We start from the raw sequence: 20,448 nt of genomic DNA, 5'->3' as shown, positions 1-20,448 counted from the left end.
TAGTCTGTCTCCCTGGTTACCATCATTAGTTAATCTGTATCGCCCGTGTCCTATTAATTACCATCATCTGTGTTTGCTATTTCCTGTTCACTCTGTCTGTGTCTGATCTCAGTTATTTGTAAGTGTGTGTTGCTCAGCCTGTTTACCTGTCTTCTGGATTATTATTAACATAACATTGTATTGGAAATTATCTTCTTTGCCTGCCTTCCTGCAACCCACGTGACAGACTGGTAATGCAAGCTTAAAATGAAAACATTGATTAATACATGTAGACCATACAGTCATTATGATGCAGCTGACCAGTTTGGAAGTGTTCTAGGAAATATTTTGTTAGTAGCTTGTGTTGATTGTAATTACTTCATCAGTAGTTGTATAGATATTACAAATACCCTAGTGGTGTCAAAATGTATCACCTAATAATGCATTTTGATTTCTGCATGTGCATCAGTAATAACACCTGAACAAGTGAAATGTTCCTAGATCCATTTCCAGAGATGCGTTGTTATATAGTTAGAATTTATTTGATAATATCCTAAATATACAACATGTTTAATTATTATTGCAAGCATAGATGCATATTTAGCACAGATGTTTGGTTTAGTCAGTCCAATCTGTGTTGAACTGTTTTTATTGCCATTAATAAGTGACCTACTTTCCAAAAATACGATTCTTTACTACCTTAAAGCTCCATTGTGTGGTGAAGATACAGCTGGATTAGATACCAGTGCCTGTAGAGGACAATTACGTCAATGAGAATAACTCATCGTAATGCAATATTTCACTAATACTTAATGCAATTAAACAGGCATTAAGACCAGGGCTCAATTTGAAGGGGATGCGTGGGGATGACATCCCCCTTGTTGAAAAAAAATTACAAAAAGCATCCCCTTTGTAAAAACACCATTCACCCCATAACATCTTAATTAGTTTAACAGTGTTGTACATGTAAAACTTATCACGCAAATTAAAAAATTTCTACGTATGATAATAGGTTGGTTTCACGTGACGTCACATTGCTGCTTCGCAAGAGCTCGAAATTCAGATGGAGGGCAGGGAGTGAAATAGTTGAGGATCTTCCGTCTGAAAAAATGCCCATGTTTTGTGTAGTTTACGGCTGCTCCAATCGTTCTAACCGAGAAAAGGGAAGGGGGTTTTATAGAGTACCAAATATTGTCATTCATAAAGGTGAGAAATGTAAAAAGCTCACAGAACAACGCTGTAAAAAGTGGATTTTAAACCAAACCTACGTCTGCGGTCGGGAGAAGCAGAGTCTGTTAATGCCCGTGTCTGCAGGGACCACTTCGTCGGAGGTATGTTAGCTAGCTAACTTGGTTTTTGTGTCTGTGTTTATATAGCATTAGGTTGTCGTTAAATGCTCATTTACTTAGTAGTGATTATTAAGTTACTGGTAGTCTAATATGGAGTTCATTGGGACTTTTTAAGTCCGGTAGACTGGGCTCCAATGGTCAACCTTGGTTACCAAAAAACTAAGCCTAAATCAGAGGCATCTCTTCGACAAAGTTGTACGCTTCCAGACTTTTTTATAGGCCTTCATTTGCTGTCTGGTATAGTACGATGTCTGAAGGACCAGATAGTTGGTGATGTCAACAGCCTCGACTGCAGGTTAACCACCACTGTCGATTAATGGGTACATAAATCACTCAAGATATGTATATCATTTTTAAAATGTCTCAAAAATGGTCTTAAAGACCAGTTTTTTACGTTTTTGGTATTAACGTTTTTTTTTTTTACTTAATTCGGTGATGACGTCACGTTGGGGAGAAGTGGAGGAAAGGTAGCCTCAGCCTAGTATTAGAACTATGGAGAATGAGTGGAGAGTTGGTCAAGTGTCCTGGTGAGTTGCTATCATTTAGCAACGCAGCAATGAGTACTGGAGCTAGTCTACGAGCATCCGTGCACAATAACGACACTTTTTTTTTTTTTTTTACTGTCATTGAATAGCACAGAGTGAAAAATCAACGTTTTCTTTATATCTAGTGGCAGTGATCATGACGTTAGTTCAGATAAGTACCGGTAACCGTCATAGTGTCGTAGTACTGGTAAACTTTGTCTTTGTCATCTAGAAATAGAAGGCATCATGCTAGCTATATGGTTTCTAAGCGTTTATCTCTTCCTCCGGTGAAAATGTTGTTGCAAACGTAGCCGCCGCGTGTCTGTCACCGTGTTTGGCAGGTGCTTGTGTGAGCGGTGCCGTCTCATGGAAACTGCGTTGGAAAGCTTGTGATGTAGGGAAGTGAGTGCGTTTTGGTCGCTGGTCGAGGAGCTCACCCCACGACCAGATGTGACGTGCCTCACTCAGCATCCAGGATTTGAGGCATGCTGCCTGAATCCATTTGTGCTGAAGATAGCATACACCCATATTTCTATCTATTTATCTATCTAGCTGCTAGCTATGCTAACGTTATGCTATCTGGCTGTCTGCCTATCTCTCTCTATACTAGCCTATCTATCTATATCTATCTGTCTGTCTATCTATATATCTAGTCTATCTATCTATCAATATCTATGTATTTATCTATAATCTGCGCTATCTGAATACTCTCGTCTACTACTCGTCTCTCTAGTCACTCTCAATGCTTTCAAGGCGGGCTTTGGTAAATTCTCTCCCCAAGGTGACGTAATGCAATGCATTGTGGGGGAAAGGAGAATCGTTGCAAACCACTGTAAGATAGTACCTACTTTTTCGTATTATATTCCGTTTTGTGATACCCAACAACATAAAATACAATGGATAACAGTTTAAATGTTTATTACCAACAAGCAAATTGCACAAATTCGTTGTAAAATTAACCCTGCAACACGGCCTTTTAGTTCTAACGAAAACTCACTCATCTTCATGAGGAACGAGTCACGTCCAACATATCTGTTAATTAACTCCTTGTATCTAAGTCTTGAAACTGGATCTAAATCCGTACAATACGGACTCTCTGCAACGGTTTCCTCCATAGACGTATTCTCCATGTTTACTTCCTGCCCTCCGTCTAAAATCGCGCCGCCTTCGCTCGTCATCATAATCACGTGACTGAAACCCAGCTATCAACAAATTATAAAGTATGGCGATTGTCCAATCAGAAGTCAATGTTGTAACGAGCTGTGCGCAAAGTCACGCAAGCTTTCGTCATTTTTCACGCTGTTCAAAATGGCCAAGAGAACTATTTCAAGAGCTATTGACATTCTTTAAAAAGAGGAGAACAAAAGGTATGATAATTCTTTGATTAGTGTTTAAGGACATTCACTTGACATAACATTAGGAAGAATAACGAACAAGTGCGTTGATTAACACCATGTCCGAGCGACACGACGACACAAAGGACAATAATGCCCATTATAATCAGTGATACTGTCTACACTAGATGTGGCGTGACTCAACAAATCCCCAACAGTAAACTGATGTTCCATTCTATTTCTGACGTACTCAAAGCGCTCATGCTACTTCTGACATGAAAAATATGGATTTGGAACCTTTGCTTTGTCACGTCCAGTGTAGACGGCCTCAAGCTGAAAGACTACCACAAAAGCCATGTTTCCACCGCAGGAACTTTCCCCTGGAGCTAGGGGCTTTGGGGTGGTACTCTGTGTGTTTCCACTGCAGGAACCAGTGTCTAAATGAAGTCCGAAAAGCTCCGAACCTCCGAAAGTCCCTGCTCTCGACGTAGTACTTTATCAAAGTTCAGGAACTTTCAGGGGTGGGACTTGGGCGCAGAACATGCTGATTTTTTTTATTTTTTATTTTATTTTTTTATTTCAAGCAAATAGTGTGACAACAGAAAAGATACACAATAATAATAATAATAATAATAATAACTTATACACTTATGCTTGAAATGGAGTGGGGAGAAGTAAAACTTATTGAGTTGGTTTTTGGTTGAGTTTGGTTTGATTGGTTGAGTTCATGCCGCATTTTGATTGATTGACACCATTTATTAAAATCTGTTGCGGTGTGTGCAGTAACAGTTGTTTGCTATTCGAATCAACAATGGAGTTTCAAAAATACAACCGATGGACTGACGACGAGGTTCAGGCTTTATTAAGCTTAAAGGACAAATCCAGTGAAAAATGAACCTAGGGGTAATTAACACATGGTTACCGAGTCGATCGTTCCCTGCGATGCGTTTTCATGAAAATCGAATGTATAGAGTTTTATCTTTAAAAACAGATTAGCTCATAACACTAGTATATGGGGCACAGAGTAAGTAAAAGTAAATCGCTAGTTAATACCACTAACAATGCTCAAAATAGCCTCACACTAACACGGTAGCATAATGAGGGTCCCTACATGCAAACCGAAGCATTGAGAACTTTGTAAGTGTACAGACAGTTTAATAAGAAGATACTTTATAAAGACAGTACATTACGCGTTTACAGACAGGCGTCATCTTGGAAAACAGTCTCGACTAATCGAGTCACGAACGCCGTGCTAAGAGAGCTGGTCGATAGGAATTACGCATAGTGAAATCTAACGTAGCACGGCGTTCGTGACTCTACTAGTCGAGACTGTTTTCCAAGATGACGCCTGTCTGTAAACGCGTAATGTACTGTCTTTATAAAGTATCTTCTTATTAAACTGTCTGTACACTTACAAAGTTCTCAGTGCTTCGCAGGATGCGCAGAAAACGCATCGCAGGGAACGATCGACTCGGTAACCATGTGTTAATTACCCCTAGGTTCATTTTTCACTGGATTTGTCCTTTAAATTCAGAGGATGAAATCCAGTGGGAACTGTAAAGTAGCGCGCTGTCCTACGTCACTGGACTAATTTGCCTAATCTTCATGGTACTTTAGACCACGGTGAAAACGCAGACAGCAACAGGTCTAGGGGAAAAAAAGTTCCTGGGACAAATTGTAGGTAATTTTGGTGGAAACGCGGCTTAATAGTTTGACATAAGCATTTAAGTCGCTGGCCCCTAATAGCTCGAAAGCGGCACTTTTGACTGAGATTCTGCCTGTTACATAGTTACGTGTGTGTGTGTGTGATAAAGAGAGAGAGAGAGAGAGAGAGTATATCAACTGTACATTTTGAGTGCACATATGAACGAAATTCTGTTCCACTAGCTCATAAAAATATAATAAAAAATTGTACAACGTGCATTAGAATATATATCAATATACATATTGATATTGTACATAGTAATTGGCGGCAAATAAATCCAATTTTTTGCTATGGGGAAACTCCCTCTCTTCAAAAATGCTGAAGCCTGACTGAATAGTGCTATTGCATTGCAATGGTGCTAGGGGCGGGTGCCAAGCGCAAATACCTCAGAATCTTTAGACCGAGCAAGAGCGTTCACGTTCAGAGGGAACGTTTGGAACACTTGAAGAATTGCCAATGTATGGAGGGCAGATGCTGCGTGTCTGGGCACCCCGTAGGCCTTCTCAGAGATGTGAGCACTAGTCCTACAAGGCTTTGAAGGAAGAGACGAGGTGGATTTCCATGCACAGGACGGACACAGGTGAGCTGCGATGGCCTCTTTGAAAGGAGGCGAGTGGGCATAACCCCACTTGTCCGCCCCCTCGACCAAGAAGAGGAGGTTGTTTCCCTGGGCATGGGCTCGGGCTGAGGGATGGGAGCATGGGCGTGCAAACTCCTCATGGACTTCAGGGAAGAATGGCACCGGTCTTTAAATTGAAGGGCTTCTGACTGGTGGCCTGCATACAGATAAGAGCCATCCATCCATTTTCTTGAAAGCTGCTCTTGGGCTGACCCAAAGTTTTCCTGAAGTTGACCTGAAGGTTACTGAAGTGGCACTGCCTTGTCCATCGGGGCTTCCGATAGGGATGCACCGATCCACATTTTTTCACTTCCGATCCGATCCCGATACCTGAATTTAGATATCGGCCGATACCGATACTATTCCGATACCAGAGCTGTGTTTGCTTTAATATTTTTGTTATCATTATTGTTTATTTTATATGATGCTGAAATAAACTTCTCTCAACATGCAAGTATGATATGTATGTAGGCTATGTATGTATGTATGTAAGTTACGCATGTATGTCCCAAAAGGCAACTTGAGGTAAATTATAAGGTCAGAAAAGGAAGTAAAAAACCAGGAAATACTGTTAACAGGAAAAATCCCATTCTGAAAACAAATATGCAACTTTAAGGGTTTCAAATTGATTGTAATGTCAATTTATTACATTCTCAAAATGTCAAATACTAGAGTCTTGAAATATAAGAAAAGTGCAAGTGTAAACAGCTTACACACACACACACACACACACACACACACACACACTATCTGAAGGGTGATCCTCGCTCCGATGCAGTAACTCTCTCGATGAATGCTCGATCAACATCAGCATCTTGCGAACAGACGGATTTCACCTCAGACGCGCGAATGTATTCAAAATATTCAAGCGTCCAACTAGACGCGAATTTGACGCGCTATTCGCGTTTGGTGTGAACGCACAGTAACGTGGTGCTTTTTTAAATGTTTGATTGCGTTCGCTGTGTTGTACGACGCGAGGGAGCTTTAAAGAGCTCTGAATCACGGCTTTGCAAACATTGTCTTGCTCTGCGGCGTTTCCAGTGTGAAGTATTTACACAAAGCGGACATGTGGCTAGCCGCAAACTGCGGAACGGATTTCTCTCATAACTCTGTGTCTCATTGAGCCGCGCCTCCGTTCAGGAAATCCATTCCGCAGTTTGCTGCCAGCTAGCAGACTCGCCGGCGGGAATGACTTTTGGAGTCATTTCAGCAGACAACATTAAAGCGCAGACATGACTCATGGATATCGGATATATCCGCAGGTTGGATCGGGAAAATCCGATACGTGAATTACGCTGGTATCGGATCGGCCCCATCCCTAGCTTCCGACCAAGCACAGAAGGGTTGGAGGCTTTAGTTGACATTGCATCAATCTCTCCAGACCCGAATAAGACCAGGTCCCATGCTTCAGGAGAAGGCTGTCCACCGTACAGAAAAGGCTGGTGTCAGCTCATCAAGGGAGCCTCCCGAGTAAGCAAAATTCAAAATGCATGCAGTTTTGTTTTTTAATCACTACAGGGCCAAAAGTTACATTAGTGTATCTTTAACAAGTCTAAAGATCGTACACAGTCATTTGTGTTGTAGCCTGAGAGCCGGCTGTAACAAGAATATAGTTTTTTGTGCATTGTGCATGCATGTGAGTTTTTCATCTTTCTGTGCACTGAGTTCATACCCTGAGAGTTTACTAGATACGATAGTGGGCATAAACATCACATATATTTGTTGCTGCTATTGTATTATCCTGAGTGCCACTGTCAACTTTAAACATGAGTTTGTGTCTTTTCTGTCCTACTTCCACTTCAGCAAAAGCTGCATCTCTTTTTAGCCTGCATGCTCTTTGTCACAGTATCTATAAAGAGCTCATCTGTCTTTCCTGTGGCAGAGGCGTCTGAAACAACACACTTTCCTGTTGTATGATATAGGGGGAATCCGCATATGTGGGACACTTTCTGATAAGCTTTCATTGGCATTTGAAAGTATGTGCCAGAGGCATAAAGATAAATATCTCCACTGCACAATACAGATATTACACGTAAATGCTTCCTCAAACACATATAGACCTTAAAACAGAAATGTCCAGGAGTGACTGATAAACTGGGACATATAGTTATTTTAAATGCATTTAATTTTAAATGTAATAAAATGCTAAATGACAATTAGCCTAAACTTACTTTATCGTATCTGATAAAGTAAGTTAATCCTATTACCTTTATCCTATTACTCAGATGTTTTTAAATCTTTGGATGTCAATGTTCTTAGAAATATATGTTGTGTTCTACAGAAGAAAGAAGGTCATGTGGGGTTGGAATGACCAAAATTTTTATTTTTTGGGTGAAGTATGCATTTAAGAGAAAATCTGCATGTTTTTTGGGGATTTTTTTGTAATGTAAATCAAAAGAGGCCACAAGATGGTGCCATATATAAGTTATTGTGAATAAAATAGTTCAAGAAACCTACCACACAATATTAGATTTTTTGACACTTTGCATTCAGACCACTAGAGTTTAGGGTTAGTATACATATTTTTCAGTAGATGTAATATTGTGTCCTCTAACAGCTCAGCATGAGTTCAATGGCATATCTACTCATCACTAGATAAAGGAAACAGTGGTTTTGTATTGAAAAAGTAACCAGAAATAACTAGATAGGAACATTTTCTACCACTTGGCAGATTGCAAAAATGTTGCTTGGGAACTATTAAGGGTGTTTTTTAGGCGAATTGCTAAGACATATAATGTGGTATTTGCTAAGCAGTTGCTATGTTGTTTTGAGTAGATGCAAGAACATCGCTATGCAGTTGCAGTGGGTGTTTGTTATGATGTTTCTTGGTGGTTGTGGATTGCTAGAGCGTTCCAAGTGGTTGCTAGGGTGTTATGAGTGGTACAGTATCTGCTTTAATGCAGGCATGGTAGGCTAACTAATATAGTTATCAATGTTTTGAACAGCCCTCAGCTATAACAAAAACATAGTTTCAAACATCATTCTAAATGTAAAAGAATGAGTCCACACTACAACTATAACGATAACTGCATAGAGGAATCAGTTTCAGAAAGTTTTTTTTTTTTTTCAGATGATGAGCGTTAAAAACATTGAGAGCCAATCAATACATCAGAATCCAACCTGCTTTAAATGGCTCGATCATTTAAAGTGGCAGCATGTGCTTAGAATAAACAGAACATTGTCTTGCGGATGCTAATATAGGCTACTTATTATTGTTATAGTTATCTTTATAGTTAACATTCTTCACTGTAAAAAGTGAACAGATGGATCAACTTAAAAAAATTACTTCAATTGGTAACACCTAAATAAATTAAGTTTTCTCAACTTAAATTATCACATTTTATCGTGAAAAACGTGATAATTTAAGTTGAGAAAAATTAATTTCTTTAGGTGTTACCAATTGAAGTAATTTTTTTAAGTTGATCCAACTGTTCACTTTTTACAGTGTTGGCGTGAACGCGCCTTAGCAATAACAATGTAGTTTTTAAAAAAATCATTCTAAATGTAAAAGAATAGCAGAGTCCACACCCAGGGCCGTAGGCAGGGTTTTATAATCACAAGGTCCCGAATTTGAGGTAACGTAGTTTGGGGGGTTCGAGGGCTCCCCAGAGAAAATGTTGATTTCTCTGAGCATTTCAAGAAGTTTGAAGACCAAAATAAAAATATGGAAAAAGAGCTTTAAAACAATGTCAGTAAGCAGTATATTTTGTCAATACCTGCTCTCTCCTCATCTCCTTCACTCTTTCTTTATCTCTCAGTCTCCTTATCTTGCCTCGTCTCTTCCCCTCCTAAAGGTGAGCTTTATTTTTGTCTGTGTCAGTAAAGAAAGTATACATAGGGTCAACTGATATTTAGCCTATATGTTTTAGTAATCATTTTCTTTGACAAGTTTACTGAAGGATACAAACGCTACAAATAAGTTTATCAAATTCATTCACAATATGTAACGTTAATCTGAATCCTAATCTGATGAAAACGGCTTTGTTGATGTTTCTTGTCCCCTCACATTGACATTTACTAATTATTACATTATAGCCTATAAATCACGTTAAGGCCTATTTCCAATTCAAAATGGCGAAATTAGACAAAAGTTTATTAGTAAGTTTACCTTAATATCTTTGTCGGTCGTTTAACATTTCTACCAAACACTAGTTGTCAAATATGAAATGTTTAGTTTAGCAAACGTTACTTACATCAAGCACTTTATGACCGTTAACTGGACAGTCGAGACTTCGAGAACATAAAGCCCGCCTACCTTGATTTGATTGGTCATCTCAAATATTTTGCCGTTGATGAGCGGTGTGACAGACCAATGAGGCAGCTCAGATGAGAAGATCTTGGTGCTGCACTAAAGTAGTGTTAATAGGCTACTTATTATTAGGCAATTATTTACAACATTTATTATTTACACCTCATAAAAATACCCAGGTCTGGACCTCGGTGACCTCATAGCTGGCTGTGGCCATGTCCACACCACAACTATAAGTTATAACGTACACAGAGAAAATATATCCTGCTGATGAAAGATGAAAACATTGAGCCAATCAGAATCCGTCCTCGAGCTCGACCATTAAAAGTGGCGCATATTTATAATAAACAGAAAAATATGGTGCACTTATGTGTATGATAATAGTTATCTTTATAGGTGTCGTTCTTGGTTGGAAAGATCCTTTAAAGGGACAGTTCAACCCAAAATAAAAATGCTGTCATCATTTACTCACCCTAAAGTTGTTACAAACCTGTATGAGATTCTTTCCTCTGCTGAACACAAAAGATGATATTTTGAACAATATGGGTTTACCAAACAGTTTATGGACCCCCTTGACTTCCATAGTATGGAAAAATACTATGCTATGGAATACTATGGAAGTCAATGGTGCCCCACAACTGGTTACTGTCATTTTTCAAAATATCATCTTTTGTGTTCAGCAGAAGACAGAAATTCATTCATTTTCATCTTCGGGTGAACTATCCCTTTAAGTTTAATTTAAAAAAAAGTAGTAGCCACATTTCCCCCATTTGTGTATGGTGCTTGTTTAAATCAGTAATCCTGATTTTAAACTTGAGCAAACATCACTAAAAATACAAACATGCCTAATGAGACAGTCGTTGCACAGTATTGGTGATGTCCTGATTGATGAGGCCGTTTTGCTGATGCACAATCATCATGGGATCAATCAGCAGTCCACGCGGTGCGCATGTAAATGCCATTCAGAAGTGTCTTTTGATAAACATGGTCCTGTTCATTCACAGACACAGCAGATCTCCGGGTAATTATAGGGCGAGATGCAGAACAGGACAGTCTAATTATCACATAGATTCATCTTTCAGCACACGGGACAAAGCATATCTGCTGAAATGTCAGAGGAGGCGGTGCTGATTGCCACCATCTCTGATTAAACGGCAAGCAGATATTCATTGTGACATGATGAGCCTGTCACATGTAACTTCCTCACCTTCACCTTCGTTTTTGAAGAGGCTCTCGTGGCTTTTTCTGCGTGGCATGAAGTGGGGGAGAGCGGGGCACTACGTAACACGGGGCTAGTTGTAACACACTTGTTTTAAATACTTCCACACATGCTAGCATGACGAAACTTGGTGTATTTACTAGTTGCCATATCAACACTATATAGAGAAAAAATTGCGCCAAAAAAATATCCATAGACATTTATTAAACCATAGCAAAAGTAAATTTCTTATTTTTCATCTCTATTTTTTTGTGTTTATTTCAAATTGGACAAATCTTCTATTATTTTAACCTCCAATATGTTATTTAATGGTTGATATAGTTCTTTAATGCTTTGCTAACTAGCAGAAGACACTAGTAGGGTTTAAATCCCAGTTGTGCAGGTGGGGAATGGATGTACATGGATTCAGGGATGCGTCATGGATGGGTCCAGGTGCAGGTCCACCATCTTATCTGGAAACGGCCGGGGTCCAGCTGACTTCAGGAAACAGGGAGAGACTGGTTGGGACTTCAGGACTGCGTTGTCATCATGTCCAGGCACAGGTCCTTTATCGGATCTGGATACGGCCTGGATCCGGCGGACTGCGGTAAACCTCGGATAAACAGAGAGAATAATATTAGCGTAGACGCCATTCTTCTTATGATGTAACGAGTACATCAGGATTTATGGGAAGTGTTCCCGGTTCCGGCTGACCTAAACTATACAGCCTAACATTGAATTATAGAAGTCTATAATGTGTTATGTGTATGCTAGGTAAAAGAGATGTGTTTTTACTCTAGCTTTGAACTGACAGAGTGTGTCTGCTTCCCGGACAATGTTAGGAAGACTGTTCCAAAGTTTTGGTGCTAATTTGGGAAAAGGATCTACCGCCAGCATTCGATTTTGATATTCTAGGTATTATCAACTGGCCGGAATTTTGAGATCGCAATAGACGTGAAGGACTATAATGCGTTAAGAGCTCGCTCAAGTACTGCGGAGCTAAACCATTTAGTGCTTTGCAGAGGCGGACAGAGTACACAGCTACATTACTTGAGTAAAAGTACAGATACCCCTTGCTAAATTTTACTCAAGTACAAGTAAAAGTACTACAGTCAGATGTCTACTTAAGTAAAAGTACTGAAGTACTTGTTTTTAAAAGTACTTGAGTATCAAGAGTACAAGAGTACATTTTCTAAATATTGCATTACTACTGCCACAGTGCTTACATTGGTAAACACAGCAAACACTTGAAGCGAAAACTATCATTAACTTGTTCAGAAAATTGAAATAGTCTGGCGAGGTGGGGCCACGGGTTGGCACATTCCCGGGATGCGATATTTTTTCCCCCAGGATGGTAGGGGAAGACTCATGAATATTCATTAGGGAAGTCATCCCTGATTGGTCTGATGACCTACCCCTAACCCCACCCCTAAACCTACCCGTCACTGGGGGTCTTATGACCTCCCTAACTCCGCCCCTAAACCTACCCGTCACTGGGGTTAAGACCAATCAGGGATGACTTCCCTAATGAATATTCATGAGTCTTCCCCTACCATCCTGGGAAAAAAAATATCACTCCCGGGATGGACCTGCTGCGTCTTCATCCATTGTTTCGTCCATGGTTTCGTCTCTTATCTAAATCTGACCATGGAGTTGACTTTGGCGGAAAGCTGAAGGTGATTGCTGATAGGCTGTCCCAATCAGTGGCGCCTGCACAATCCAATCACATTTGAGAGGGAAACAACAAATTGAGGGTTTCCGAGATGTTTCTTTTTTCCTTTTTTTTTATTTGTTTTTTTTTTAGAAGAAGTAACGGGTACTCACAGTTATGGATAGAAATGTAGTGGAGTAAAGAGTACAATATTTGCCTCTCAAATGTACTTGAGTAAAGTCATGAGTACTCCCCAAAAATGATACTCGAGTAAAGTACAGATCCCTCAAAATTGTACTTAAGTACTGTACTCAAGTAAATGTACTCCGTTACTGTCCGGCTCTGCACTCTGGGGACAACAAAAATGTTGATAGAAGAATATCATTATACTGAATATCAATATATTGAGAAGCTTTTTTGTTGTTGTTTTGTTTTTTGTTGATTTTTTGTTTGTTTTTGTTTGTTTTCTGTTACACGGTAAAGTATATGTTAAATGTGTATAGTTAAAATGTAATAAAATAATAATAATAAATCATGATCGTGACAGGCCTATAATGTACTTTTATTTACCCATACACACCCTTTACACCACATAGTTTTTTTATTTTTTATTTAAGGAACCAGTGTTATTTTAGTATTATTTATATTTTATTTCTTAAAATTTGCATTGGCTTTCGTTTTTATATTTTCTCATTTCAAGTTGTAATTTTTTTAAAATCTTTTTAGCTTTAATTTATATTTATTTCAGTTTTATTTAAAATAACACAAGTGCAAGGAACAAAAATCTTCACAATTTGAATATGTGCATGCAGGAATGAGATTGGATAGCAGGAATTTGAAGTTAATATTAACTGTTCCTCACATAAAAGCTATATCATATCATATGAGATATACCAAGGAGACTTGGACAAGTCATATGAAGCACTTTTATGGTTCGTTTATGGTGTTTTGTTGTCCAGATTAAATCCTCATTTCATTGTAGCCTAGTGTTTCAGCCAAACTCTTTCTTTTGTTTTACACAGAAGCGCTGTACGGGTTTGGAACGACATTAGGGTGAGTAAATAATGACCTGTCTAACTATTTCTTTGAAATGAGCTTGAATGTGAATCGCTTCACTTTTTAGGTCAAGCACAATATATTCAAAACACCAGCATAATCTCTAAGAGGTCTGGGAAAAAATACTGGTTTGACTTAAATAGTTTCAGTAGTTTAGTTTAGTTAAAAGTGAAAGTTCAAGTCATATATATTGAAAATGTTAAATATTTCATTGTCCAGTATTACACAATCCCGAGTTGTCCTCTATTGTAAAATCCTGAGTTTTGCAAAAGAGGAAATGTGTAAAGCAACGTAGCGTCCGATCACGTCTCAAACGCTTTCTCACTACATTAGGGAACTGCACAGTCATATTTGAGAACTTCAGACATCTTTTTTTTGTTATTTATTAGTTTGGCAGATAAATGAAACCTAAAAATAGCCTAAAATAATACAGCACTATACCATAGGCATAAATAATACTGTCTCTAGCGATAAAACTTTGGTGCATCATAAACTCTTCACTCTTTTGTGAGTAAACAACCAACCAAAACACTTTAGCAACAGCATAGCAACCCAACTAACAACACTCAAAACAAAAGAAAACAGTACATTTAGACACTCGCATACATATATGGGTGGTTCTTCAACTACGGGCACTTTTGGCCTTGTGAACTTGAAGTAAAAAAAGTGTTCAAATCAAAATTGTCACAGTCTAACAGTTAAATATAACTAGTCTAGTTTAATGATCCATAAGAGAACGCACTTACATTATAAGACAAATTGGTGTTTTTTGACATATTTTCCGATCCGCACTGAACAAATGTCATTTCCATCACATGCAAATATTTGATTATTATTTAAAATTATTATGATATACATAATTTCTTAACAGTGTAAGACCACTTTCACACATAGTTTTACCAATTTATACCTATATTGCAATTACCATAGATTTGTGGATTAAGTAAATTAATTGTCATGAGGCCCAAACACAAAGCTTACATCCAGCACAACCTGAAATATAATATTGCATTGGTTAGATACATTTCAGAAAAATAACTACTTGTGTTATTACATTAAGTGGAACATTATCCCATAAACTATGCAGACATTTTTAATGAGTGATTAGAATTTTGTACATATTTTTTAAAAAGTTATGAGGTGGTGGAAATGACTGGGTGTTGTGGAAATGACAATGAATGGACATCCATGTAGAAAAACAGAAAACATTTATTTGAAACCCATTTAACAAATCATTAGTCATTAGTCTGTTTGGTTCCATAACCAGATGAACAGTTACAGTCTTACTGTAAACAACTTTAACCACAAATAGTGAGACCTTTATCCAGTTGACCTCCGCAGCATCTTAAAAATAGATGAAAAGGCATTTAAACAAATATATATTTGAATAAATACATTAGCGTTGTACATTTCAATAAATAAAATATTCATATGTAGCCACTCAATCTATGAATTCCACCTTGTAAGCATAAATGTCATTTCCACCTCACCTTTGTCATTTCCACCCAAGAAGGTAATGTGGTGGAAATGACGGTGGTGGAAATGATAATCCTACAGTATTTTGTAAAAAAATCCAAGCTAGTATTACATATTAGCTATGAATTGGTAGTTAGCATTGCATGCATGCAAAATACATCTATTTGTGTTAAAAAATCAATTTATTTACAAACTCATTTATTGTTACGCCATGTTTGGAAATGACATACAATAAAAATATTTTCATTTTAAGCAACATTTACCTTGAGTTTTCTTCTCCAAGTTGCTGAAGAAATTTAAAATCTCCTCCATGTCAGACATGTACTTGTTCATCTCCATAGAAACTACCCAAACAATCTTTCAAAAAAACTTTTTAAAGGGACATTACAGCGTTGTGGTGGAAATTACAGCAAAACTGTGGGACAACTATATTTTGTATATAAAATCACATTAATAGTTGTCTGACCTTAAATACCTCAATTATGTTTTGATTCTTTTACTGATACTTTATTCAGTCATATTTAAAAAAAAAAGATAAATAAGTTTTTTTACACTTCTTTTTCATTATTGAAGGTCAGAAGTCTGGGTGTGGGACAAGCACAAAACAGCAATATTTGCATGTATAATGGTGTTTAAAAAGGTGAAAAAATCATCGTAGACTACCGGTAAAAAGTTCCTAAAGTACTTTCATTGTAAATTTAACTATGAAAGTGTTAATTTTTCAAAATTAAATGTTTTTTATAAAATATGATCAAAGGACATGAAAGTGCCCATAGTCTAAGAATTGCCCATATACCTTATGTAGCCCCTTTTCAGCGCTGCGCTCGTTTTCCGGTTTGTTTTTCCACAGCATAAAGGTGAGATCTTACAGATTTAATTAACCACTCGTTTTAACCACTTCCTGGTCTACTGGCATTTGAAATGAGATCCGCTTCAAACATTATAATGCTCATGATAACTTTCATTAACTCTACATATAAGTAAATCCACTTCACCAGCTGATTACTCTTAGACTGCATCGCCAAAAAAATTACAGATCTACCACAAAAATGTTCAGAGATAATATTCTAAAGATGCCTGCGTGCTTGTTTCTCTGATGCATAAGGTCTATACATAGGCTACTCATTTTGTATAGTACATAATTATTAATTATTAATTTCTTACTGATATTTGAATAAGCAAACGTGAGTGTATAATGATTACACTTGCTTGGAGTAACGTTAAGACAGGAAGTATTGCTACTTTCCTGTTGTGTCATTACGCGTGTGTGTGTGTCATAATAATCTCCTCATAAATTGCTTGTGAGTGAGAAGAGGACAGTCACTTCTGAGTCTGTGGTATTGGACTGGTTTAAGGTATGACATTAATTCTGTTTCTTCCGTTTTTTGTAGTTTGAGATTGTCATTAACCACCTTTAAATGGTATCATGATAGGCTTACTTCTGAAATTAATCAACAGAAATCATTTTCTAAGGCTAACACAAACATTTTTAAGTTTGGGGATTCTCTGTGGTCACATGAATCATTGGAAAGATAAAATGCATAGATAAATCATCAGTTAAACACCTAATCTGCTGATGCATAAATGTTAAAAGCCTGTTTGTCTGCTTGTCTAATATGATATTGCCTGTGTCCATTTTTTCCTGACCAAAATCAACTTAACACCGTTACGATCACATCGTAATTATGACTTGAAAATTGTTAGACATTTTTTTTTGTGGTGCAGAATTTCGACCAGTTAAGAGTCTGTCTAGGTTCAGTGTGGAAGTTAGAGTTAGGTTAATAATAATATCACTTATAACACCTTCACAAGTACATTAAATTAGATCTGTATATTTGATCTGCATGATATTGGGGGTGTAAAATGACATGCAATATTTGGGGCTTTTTTCAAATTCATATAATAACTTTATTTGGAAATAATTAATATTTCTAGATTGAGGTGATTTTGAAGGGGAGTGAATCTGCATACATACAATAAAATTACGATTTGGGAAAAACTTGAAAATGTCATAATCGGGTTTACTGGGTACTGGGTTCAAAATTGAACAGAGAGTGAGAGACATGGGCCACATTCCTACTCTTTTTTCACCCATTCAATTTGACCATAAAATAATAATAATAATAATTAAACAAGAAACATATTGCAATAAGTGTTCGTGAAAGTTACTTATAAAAGTAATGCTTTACAATTTTGCGTTACTCCTTACCCAGACAGCAACATGGTGTCGGCCAAGATCCGGCCCACATCTGGTACACATGGATTTGGGCTGACACTACTTTGCTGTCTGGGTACACTGAAAAAAATGATTCGTTGAAATGAATAAATTTTTTTTTTATCGTAAGTGGTTGCATTCAATTGATTTTATCTACATTTAAACAAATGCATGAAGTTGAACTTAATCAATTTTAGTTCAACTTAATGCATTTGTTTAAATGTACAGTGGTGTGAAAAAGTGTTTGCCCCCTTGGTAAATATGATCAAATATGGCTGTAAAAAAATAAATCTGCATTTTTAATCCATTTGATATTTTATTTAAAAAATGTGCAAAAATCTAACCTTTCATTGAAGTAAAATAATTGAAAGTGGGGGGAAAATCACATTATGAAATAAATGTTTTTCTCCAAAACACGTTGGGAACAATTGTTTGCCCCCTTTTATTAAATACTTTTTGCAACCTCTTTTTTCCAAGATAACAGCTCTGAGTTTTCTCCTATAATGCCTGATGAGTTTGGAGAACACCTGACAAGAGATCAGAGACCATTCCTCCATACAGAATCTCTCCATCCTGTTCTCCGTTATAAGATTTCTAGAACAGGCTGTCAGGTTTAGATTTTTTATCTGTTGGTATTTGATCGAATCCCTGATGCCATGTATCTGAACAAGATGTCCAGGACCTCTGGCAGAAAATTAGGCCCACAGCATTAAAGATACAGCAGAGTATTTCATTTTACACATGGGGTACTTTTTTATCCCTGTGTGCACCAAACCCATCTTAAGTGTTTGCTGCCAAAAAAGCTAATGTTTTTGTTTCATCTGACCATAGAACCCATCCCGTTTGAAGTTCCAGTAGTGCCAGTTACTTTTCAAATGTTCTATGGTCAGATGAAACAAAAACATTAGCTTTTTTGGCAGCAAATACTTACACTTTTTCACACCACTGTAGATAAAATCAATTGAATGCAACCACTTACGATAAAAAAATGGATTAATTTCAACGAATATTTTTTTTCAGTGTAATTGCGTTACTTAGCTACTTTTTATGGAAAATAATGCATTGCGTTACTTTTTTTTAAAACTTTTTCTCACGTAGTCTGGGCTTGCTTGTCTGTTTTTTAAAAACATAAGTTCTGTTTTTGGCAAATGTAAAGGCCCTTTCACACCAAAAGTGATCACACCGTAGCTCAAACAAACTTTTGGTTGAAACACAAAGGTTTAATTGGATCATCGAAGGTCTGCAGCAAAGACATTGGTCAATAAAATGAGCTTAAATACATAGGCCTGTTTAATTATCGCAGGTTTGCCTAATAATCTGAGTTTGCATTTCACTGTTTTATTCATTCTGATGAATACTGAATCGGTCTTTGTGCAAGTGAGATTAGTAAATGACTGCTCACGTTAGTCTAGTAGAACAAAAAGCATTATGTTCACCAGCGCACACAACACTTCTGCACTTACTCACGATTCTTCTCAAGATAAGGACAGAAGAGATGTCAGTCAGTAAATAGGAAACAAAGTAACTTTTGTTACTTATTTGAAAAGGTAACTTCGTTGTAATGTTACTTTACTAGTTACTTGAAAAAAGTAATCTGATGACATAACTCGCATTACCCCAACACTGATTGTAATAATATTAATGTATTGTTAAAAAACATTTGAGTATTTATAAATAAATAATTGTATTTTATAGTACAGTATTTTGCCAGTTTGCCCTGCAATTTTATTTCAATATATCATGCAGCCCTAATGTTAAAGTATTTATACGTATAGCTGTTTAATATTTCTGTTATTTTGAAAGAAGACATATAGTCACCAAACATTTACTGTACATGCTTATTTATTGATCAACAATGACCAGAATAACCTTATTACTCATTTCTTGTTAGCAGCCCTATCTTATATCTCTAAAGGTTCCATGATGCATTTCCTGTGTTGCCTTAATTGACCCCTGAGCCAGCACTGCACACTGAATGTGTCACACACAGTTGGTTTTATCAGACTCACGTTTTGTACACAATTTTTGTTGACATTAATAAATGACCTTATCTTTAACTACCCTAATATTTTTTATTAGCTGTCAAATTTACAGTGTCTGTACAGGACAGTTGGATAAACAAAGCTTGCTTCTTCAAAAACAATATTTTACTATAATTAAAGACTTATCACTTGTATCAACACAGTGCATTAACTTGTGTGAGAAGGCGAGAGCATGCAATAGGTTCTCGTGAGCACACAAACGTTTCTCAAGTATCTCGTGAGCGAGCAATAGATTCTCGTGAGCGCAATAGTTTCTCGTGAACGCAATAGTTTCTTGTGAACGCAATAGTTTCTCGTGAACGCAATAGATTCTCGTGAGCGCAATAGTTTCTCGTGAACGCAATAGTTTCTCGTGAACGCAATAGATTCTCGTGAGCGCAATAGTTTCTCGTGAACGCAATAGTTTCTCGTGAGCACGCAATAGTTTCTCGAGAACGCAATAGTTTCTCGTGAACGCGAAATAGTTTCTTGTGAACGCGCAATAGTTTCTCGTGAGCATGCAATAGTTTCTCGAGAACGCAAAATAGTTTCTCGTGAGCACGCAATAGTTTCTAGAGAACGTGAAATAGTTTCTTATGAACGTGCAAATGTTTCTCGAGTTTCTTGCGAGCGAGCAATAGTTTCTCGAGAACGCACAATAGTTTCTCATGAACTATGTAGTTTCTTGTGAGCACACAACAGTTTTTCGTGAACACGCAATAGTTTCTCGTGAACACGCAATAGTTTCTCGTGAACGCAATAGTTTCTCGTGAGCACTCAGTAGTTTCTTGTGAGCGCGCAATAGTTTCTTGAGATCATGCAATAGTTTCTTGTGAACATGCAATAGTTTCTTGTGAACGCGTAATAGTTTCTTGTGAACACGCAATAGTTTCTTGTGAACGCGTAATAGTTTCTTGTGAGCACGCAATAGTTTCTTGTGAACACGCAATAGTTTCTTGTGAACGCGTAATAGTTTCTTGTGAGCACGCAATAGTTTCTCGAGAAACCGCAATAGTTTCTCGTGAACACGCAATAGTTTCTCGTGAACGCAATAGTTTCTCGCGAGCAGTCA

At 37.4% G+C, this 20,448-nt stretch overlaps 2 protein-coding genes across 3 annotated transcripts in view; one reads left to right on the top strand and one right to left on the bottom strand.

Annotated features, from left to right (window-relative positions):
- LOC311067233 (free fatty acid receptor 2) overlaps positions 1-20,448 on the top strand; it is a 32,566-nt gene that overhangs the window by 7,976 nt on the left and 4,142 nt on the right. Inside the window, exon 4 of one of the 2 annotated variants that reach the window (XM_084088962.1) lies at positions 13,631-13,661. The gene's annotated coding sequence lies outside the window, so the exon portion shown is untranslated. Of the gene's footprint in view, positions 1-13,630; positions 13,662-16,438; positions 16,496-20,448 lie in introns of those variants that run through there. The other variant, XM_084088961.1, reaches the window with a different exon arrangement.
- Positions 10,395-20,448, bottom strand: part of iglon5 (IgLON family member 5) — a 236,897-nt gene continuing 226,843 nt past the window's right edge. The window contains exon 8 of the mRNA XM_084088959.1: positions 10,395-11,570. Within this exon, the coding sequence (XP_083945085.1) occupies positions 11,488-11,570 (83 nt within the window). The 3' untranslated portion in view covers positions 10,395-11,487. The remainder of the gene's footprint in view (positions 11,571-20,448) is intronic.

This window comes from Abramis brama, assembly GCF_963993115.1.
Source record: "Abramis brama genome assembly, chromosome: 17".
In the NCBI taxonomy this organism is placed as follows: Eukaryota; Metazoa; Chordata; class Actinopteri; order Cypriniformes; family Leuciscidae; genus Abramis; species Abramis brama.
Note: the sequence above shows the minus strand (reverse complement) of the source record. Positions and strands in the feature narration are given on the sequence as shown.